General features: G+C 55.5%; 1 protein-coding gene across 1 annotated transcript; it reads right to left on the bottom strand.

The window, feature by feature from the left end:
- Window positions 1-430: 430 nt before the first annotated feature.
- LOC118641338 (spermatogenesis-associated protein 31E1-like) lies at window positions 431-4,294 on the bottom strand. Its single transcript, XM_036278469.1, has one exon. The coding sequence runs from the start codon at window positions 4,292-4,294 to the stop codon at window positions 431-433; it is 3,864 nt and encodes a 1,287-aa protein (XP_036134362.1).
- Window positions 4,295-7,552: the final 3,258 nt, after the last annotated feature.

The following is a 7,552-nucleotide window of genomic DNA, read 5'->3' as shown; positions in this document are numbered from 1 at the left end:
CAGGGGACGACTCCTGACCGCTTTCACTTCCTTCGTGGTGGGGAAGGATGTGACAAGGTGCACTGAGGACGGGTGAGGGTGGGGCTGCCTCAGGGAGCTCACCTCCCTCCATGGCCCTTCTTCTGGAGTCACAGATGGCACCTGGGCAGAGCGAACCCATCCCTCTCTCCCCTGCAGGGCACAGACAGGCCACCCGCTCTCACGAGGAAGATGACATAGTGTGGCAATAATTAAATTTGTGTTAAGAAGAAGCATTAGTGCACAGAAGATGCGCTAATGAGAGCAAATAGGTTTTCTGTCTACAAACTCAGTTTTTTTTTAAACATATTCTACCAGGAAAAGCGTGAGAAGCACATTGTAATAGACCCGAGGAAAGAGAAAATGTTTTGATTTAATCTTTAATTATTTATTGTTACTTTTCCATCGCCATCTATCCCCGATATGTCCCCTTCCACCTTCCCCCGCTGCACCCCTCTGCCAGGCTGTCGCCACCCTGCTGTCCCTGCTGGCAGGGTCGGCCGCGGGCCCCTGGCTCCCGGGGTGGGAAGGCCCACCTGCTGTGCCTGTCTCTGGGGCACCCGCTCTTGTCAGAAAACGTGTGGCCCCTGGGGGTGGCTTGGTGACTGTAGGACAGGTCTTTCATCACCGCTCTCTGCTCTGGCCCGGAGGGAGCCTCGTGGTGACGGGAACGCCAGCCTTCAGGGGCCGGGGACTGTTCGATGTGCTGAATGACGTCCTCGGCGTGAAGCCCGTGGCGAAGCGCTAGTCTCTGCGCCAGGACCTGCTCCACGGCTGTCACGATGGCCCGCACTGCCACGGGCCCCTGGCCCTGCGCCCCCCGGCTCCGCACCGGCTCCTGGCTGCAGGCCGCGGCCCAGGCGGGCTGGCCTCTGGGAAGGGGGTCTTCTGGTCCTCCGCCTTGCGCAGGGCGCCTCATCCTTTCAGAGCCGCTTTCCGAAAACACCTGTCCTTTCTCGGGCAGGGGTTGGAGGCATTTCCTCCCGAGGGTGTCTCCTAGTCCCCTGAGCTGGGGAGGGTGGCCCAGCCCACCGGCTGCTGAGGTCCTCAGTCCTGCCAACCCTTCCTTGCGGTTTCCCGGCCTCCTGTTGTCCTTCCTCCTGTCAGGAGGGACACACATCTTGTTTTGGTTCTTCCATGGGTCCTTAGCTGTTGATAGCCTGAGCTCCTGTGGCCCCTGCCTGCTTTGTGCACTCACTGCGGGGTCGGCAGGCACCTGGGCAGCTGGCAGGTCCCTCCTGAGAGGCTCCCTCTGGGACCTGCACAGAGCCCCGTGAGCAGCCAGGATGTCTGCAGCAAGGGGCACGTCAGTGTGAGGGTCCCGGAGGAACACGCTGGAGGCACAGTCTTGCAGGAACATGCCAGTGGCATAATCTCGGAGGAGGATGTCGGTGTGGGGGTCTCGGAGAAGCAAACCAGTGGCATGGCCTTGAGGCTGGTTCTCCGGCCCCACCTCCCCCTGGAGCCCCCGCTCCCCAGCCTCCTGAGCTGTGAGGCTTGGAGCTCCTGGCTCTCGGGCCACCCACTGTGCAGGTGGCGGGGGGCTCTGGCTGGGCCCTGGCCACCCCGACGCCCTCGAGGGCTGGGGACTGGCCAGCACGCGGGGTCCCACAATGACTTCCCAAGGGTCCTCGGCCCCCGCCGCCGCCCTGGTCTCCTGAGCCCTGGGAGAGCGGGGCCCCCCGCGTGTCTCCAGCGCGGCTGCCCCGTGGCAGGGCTCTTCTGAGGTCTGAACCCCTCTCTCCTGCCTCGGCTCATTCCCGGCTCCTGCTGACCTGGGGGTCGGCTCCAGGCTCATCTTCTCGACCCCCGTGACAGTCCCAGCCTGTGGGGGCTTTCCCACGGGGCTGAGTGTGGGGGGCTGGGGAGGCTGCCTGCTCTCCTCCCAACTCAGAGGGGCCCCGGAGAGCCCATGGCCAGGAGCAGGAGGTGTCTCTCCGCTGTCCTCCTGGATGCCCTCTAAGTCCGGGGAGGGCGTGGGGACACCAGCTGCTGGAGTGCCCAGTGACTCTCTTGTGATCACAGTCTCTTCCGAAAGGACCTGAGGAGGTTTTCCCAATCCCTTGGGGCACCCGGCTTCTGAGCGGACCTCAGATGCACAGACAGCTGAGGGAGGCGAGGGGGGCTGCGCGAGGTGTGAACGTTGAACCTCGTGTGGCTTGAGAGGTGTGGGCTCACGGGCCTGGACGGGGGGGCCCCATCTCTGCCTCGCCTGCAACTTGCTGAGATGTCCTTCCAGCAGCCGTCGGGTGTGCGGGCTGAGGAAGGGGAGGGCACAGGCGGTGTTCACGCAGCGTCTCCAGCCCTTCCAGGATGCTGGGGCCCCGGGCTCCGTGTCCGTGCGGCACCCGGGAAAAGCATGGCTGTGAGCAGGCCGGGACCGCCCCCCGCTCACCGGGACCGAGCCCTGGTCGATCTGGCCTAACTTCCTGCCCACACGCGCTTGTAGGGGTTTCTCCGGGTGGCTCTCAGGGGGGCTAAGTAAGCCCGTTTCCGAGCCACTCTTGGAGGGCTTCCAGTATCTTTCTGACTTATTTTTGGAGTTAATTCCCAGAACTTTCAGTGCAGAGGTGGAGGAGCCTCTGCAGAGACCTTCTGGGGTCCTCCTGAGACATCGCTGCGAACTCCTGCAGGAGAATTTCCCTGCCCGGCCCTTCCTGTGGGACTGTCTGCGGTGCCTGGACGCCGTCCTCCGTGAGTCCTGGCTGCTCTTCCTCGCAGACGCGGAGAGATGCCCGCGCCCCTGCTCGTCTGGGGCCTGGCGCAGCCCTGGGGGTTGGCCCTGCCCCGGCATCAGCTCCAGGGACACCTGGACCTTGAAGTGCAGGCCACCTGGCTGTGCACCTTTGACGAGCCTCTCGGGAAGATGTCGCTTCTGGAGATCAGGGCTGATAAAGTCCCTCTGGAAAAAAGAAACTGGGCCCTGGGGGGCGCCGCTCTCCTGGGGATGGTTGGGAGAGGGCTGGCTAAAGAGGCCCTGGGACCTTTGGGTCACAGAGGGGAAAGTCTTCTCCCTTTTCCGTTGCTTCTGCAACAAGGGCCATTCCCAATGCTGAACTTCGGTGGGGATGAAAGATGTTCCCTTATTCTGGGATGCAGGGCAGGGTCCTCCAGAGGTCCTCGTCTGGTGCAGAGAAGAAGGTAGTTGGACTGGGAGGGAGGTTATGACATGGGTCTGGGTCTGGATCCCAGCCAGAGGTGGGGGCTGGGACTGGGGCAAGTTTTCAGTCCAAGGTTGGGGTTGAGCCCCAGCGAGGGGCACCGGCGGGGCCTGGGAAAGTCCTGAAGGTGTGCTAGGCTGAATGGGAGCTGCAAAGTCGTTGGAGAGTCCATTGAATAAAACTGGAAGAGGTTGTAGGTAAGAGGAGTTCCTAGCAACCCAGGCAGTAGCCACGAGGGACTCGCTGTGCAGAGAGGGGAGACCCCAGAAGAGCTGGCTGCATTTCTGCTGTAGCTGGTCCCCCAGGAACTGGAGGCAGGAGAACTGCTGAGGACCAGGCACCTGCTCTTTGTCCTCGAAGCTCCAGAATGGCTGTGGGCTTGTGTCCTGCTCAGCGCCCAGTGATTTCCACAATGCGTCCAGGTGAGATTCTGGGTTCGTTGGTTTTGACGATGACACCTCTTCTTCCTTCTCCTTCCACATCTTTAGTTCTGCTCTCCTGGTGAGCAGTATCTCCGGCAGCTTCTTGTCCCCAGGATTGACACACGAGAGGCTACCAGTCTCTACCTGCCTGTCTGGGGGGGCTCCCTGGAATGAGGCCTCAGGTGGGAGGTGGCCCACGGGCTCTTGCTGGGACTCGCACTGTGGTGAGGCTGAGAGGCACAGGGCTCTGGCAGTCACCTGCCATGAAGAGAGGGCTGAAATTGAATAGCTTGAGTGGCCAAGGTCTGAGATGGCTGGGTTGGGAGATGCCAAAAAGGGGTTACCTGGAGGTGAGCTTTTTAGAACGGTATCTACTGGAACTCCCTTCAAGTCACCTTGGTCTTGGTGTTCTGCTGACGGGGCGGAGGCCAGAGGTAGAAGACACTGTGTCGGAGGAGCTGGGGAAGCCGACGGGGACGTGGCAGGAGCAGCATCTCCCACAGGCTCCCCGCAGGGCAGGGCGGCTCCCTCGGGTGCTGCTCTGCACACCTCACCGGGGGGGTCTCGACAGGAGAGCTGACGAAAGCCGTGCTGGTCAGGGGGCCTCCCCAGGTGGCTGCAGGGATGGAACACAGGCTGCAGCCAGGAGCAGGAGGCAGGCCAGGGGTGGGCACCTGGGCCCAGGTCCTCCATGGCCCGAGGCTGACTTCCCAGTGCCCCTGCTGTCCCCCACCCCAGGGCCATCGCCACACCCCATCCCCATGGCCCTGCTCCCAGGTCAGTCCAAGGCGGCCTGGAGGCCTGGGTCACATCACAGACTCAGGAGGGTGAGGACTCAGGAGAGATGGGGACGATTCCTTACCTTTGCAGAAGAGTGATCTGACCCTAAGCCTCATCCAGGTCCTGCAAACACCCTCTGCAGGCTGGAAAGAGGAGACGGGTCACACGGTAGAGCAGGGCTGGGGGCCTACCGGAGTCTGGGTTCAATGGCCCTTCAGGGGAGACACCTGGGAGAGGACTCAGGAGCCCAAGCATCAGGGTCACGGCCCCATGACCGCTGGCAGTGATGACGAGGCTCGTGACAGGTGGCAGCTTGTCACTCACAGAGCTTCCACATCCACTACCCCTGGGGCCTCCCAACGTCTCTGTAGGAAGGGACAGGACCCTCAGAGGGACCTGAGCGCAGGGACACAATGTGCCTGCTCCCAGTCAGGCACTATTGGTCCCTGACAGCCCAAACGTCCCTGCTGGGACACTCCTGCTGGAGAAACATGCACTTCCAGGCCCTGGAGGCTTCATTCCCGCATGGAATCTGGGGAGTGTCCAGGTCTGACCTCCTTCCCAGCAGAGTCCCCTGGACTGTTTCCTGAGAGACATCTCTACCGCTGCCATGCTTGGGGACCTGGCCCTGGGCCCTGAGGGACAGGCAGACAGAGGCAAACTCTCGGGTGCCGGCCCAGGGCAGAGGCTCACCTCTCAAAGCTCCACCTTTCTTCCTGCAGCTGCTCATCCACCTCGGCTCCACTGGTCTCTGGGAGATAAAAAGCATGAGGACTGGGACCCTTCTCACTCTCCTCTCTAGACAAGCAGCAAGTGCCCAGTGTTCATGCTCAACATGACTTTCTACCTTTACTAGTGGGGATCTCTGGTGTTTCTTTTTTTAAAATTCATTCTAGAGAGAGAGAAAGAGAGAGAGAAAGAAACATTGGTATGAGGGACAACCATCAGTCTGCTGCCTCCTGTACATGCCTGACCAGGGATCAAAACTGCAACCCAGGTTTGTGCCCTGACTGGTACTCAAACCCTCCTTCTTTTACATACAGGACAATGCTGCAACCAACTGAGCCTCACTGACCAGGGCTGGGTTTTCCCCTTTTATTTTTGAAGTAAATTATATTTTTAATACATTTCTTCTTTGAAAAAGGTAAAGAAAGAGTTTCTATATGAGATGGTAACTATTCCTCTGCTTAAGAAACACACATCTGGGGATTCCAAATTGGAGGAGTGAATGGAAGTTACACAGACCATCTCCCAGGACCAAACTGGGATTACAACTAAAATAAAGACAAATCGTCTGGAAAAAGCAACAGAAAAGCAACTGGAGAGGACCATATAACCAGGGACAGAAAAAAAGGCACTGAATCGAGCCTGGTAGGTCTGCGGAGGCGCGAGAGGGTGGCTGGAAGCCTATGGACAGCAGCTGTTTTAGCTGTGAGCAACTCCCTTGGGGTTACAACTCCAAGCCAGCTACACAGTGCAGAGGGCTGGGAAAGAGCACTAAATTAACTACAGCCACTCACCTGGGGCTCCAGCAGAGAAAGTGTGAACATTCGGGGGCACTCGGGATTTGGAGGGCACTCAGAGTTTTTGCTGAGTCTCGGGCACACAAGACAATGGCCGTCTTACTCAGGGAGCCTCTTCCAGGAGCTCTGGGGAGAAGCAGCAGCCCCTCCTTCAGAGATTTAAAACCACCCAGCTGGGCCAGAGAAACTCAATGTGAGGCTCACTAACAACCAGCATCTGCCCCACCCTCTGGAAATCCTCTTACACTGAACACCTGAGGGAGTTTTTCATTCAGCTGAGGGCTACAACTCAAGACTCATGCAGTAATTAAGACTAATAGCCTCCAGGCAAAAAGCTAGAGGATAACTGCACATTTCCTGGGCTTGCAAATCTACCCAAGAAAGTAAGACTTGACAGTGTTGTTTAAAATGGGTCCTCCCACACTCATCCAAACTGAGTAGAGAGAGCCACAAACAGCAGAACACCTACATCAACAGGGAAAATTTGGCAGCCAAAATGGTTAAACGAAGAAACAAATCCTAAATGAAAGAACAAGAAAACTCTACTAAAGATGAGATAAATGAAATGCAGTTAAGCAAGTTATCAGAGATAGAGTTCAGAGCCATGATCATCAGGAAGCTCAACAGCACGAGTAAGAACCTCAATACCATGAGTAAGGATATAGAAACATTGAAAACCAACCAATTGGAATTGAAGAATGACATAGCAGAAATAAAGAACACATTGGAAGAAATAACCAGCAGAGTAAACGAAGCTGAGAACCAGATCAGTGAATTAGAAGACAGGGTAGAAAAAAAATCAACCAATCAGAAAACCAAAAGGAAGAAAACAATTAAAAAACAGGAAGACAGCTTAAGAGAACTGTGGGACAACTGGAAACGTAACATTTGCATTATAGGAGTTCCAGAAGAAGAAGAAAATGAGCAAGGGTTAGAGAATATATTTGGATAAATAGAAACAGAAAACTTCCCTAACTTGGTGAAGGAAGAAAGCATTCAAGTTCAAGAAGCACAGAGAGCCCCAAGTAAGAAGAACCCAAACAGGCCCACAGCAAGACACATAGTAATTAAAATGCCAAAAACTAAAGACAAAAAGAGAATTCTAAAGGCAGCAATAGATAAGCAACAGGTTACCTAGAAAAGGAACCCCCATAAGACTATCAGCTGACTTCTCAACAGAAACACTACAGGCCAGAGGGGAATGGCATGAAGGAATCAAGCTAATGAAAAACAAGAATCTGAATTCAAGACTACTCTATTCAGCAAGGCTATCATTCACAATAGAAGGTCAAATAAAGAGCTTCCCAGACCAAAAACAAAAAACAAAAAGGCTAAGGGAATATATTAGCACCAAACCAACACTGCAAGAAATGTTAAAAAGACTGTAATTAGTAGAAGAAATAGGAAGAAAAATATAACCACAATAAACAAAAATGGCAATAAATAAGTACATATCAATAATAACCTTAAATGTAAAAGGATTGAATGCTCCAACCAAAGGACACAGAGTAGCTGATTGGATAAGAAAGCATGACTCATATATATGTTGTTTACAAGAGATCCACCTCACAAAAGAGTCACATAGGTTGAAAGTGAAGGGAGGGATGATAAAATAAATCTTCCAAGCAAACATCAGAAAAAAAAAGCT

The sequence above is a fragment of the Molossus molossus genome, unplaced genomic scaffold (genome assembly GCF_014108415.1).
Source record: "Molossus molossus isolate mMolMol1 unplaced genomic scaffold, mMolMol1.p scaffold_m16_p_29, whole genome shotgun sequence".
Taxonomy (NCBI): Eukaryota; Metazoa; Chordata; class Mammalia; order Chiroptera; family Molossidae; genus Molossus; species Molossus molossus.
Note: the sequence above shows the minus strand (reverse complement) of the source record. Positions and strands in the feature narration are given on the sequence as shown.

What these genes read in the sequence shown, in the direction of transcription:
- LOC118641338 (XM_036278469.1), bottom strand. Translation starts at nt 4,294, where the DNA reads ATGGAGGACCTGGGCCCAGGTGCCCACCCCTGGCCTGCCTCCTGCTCC.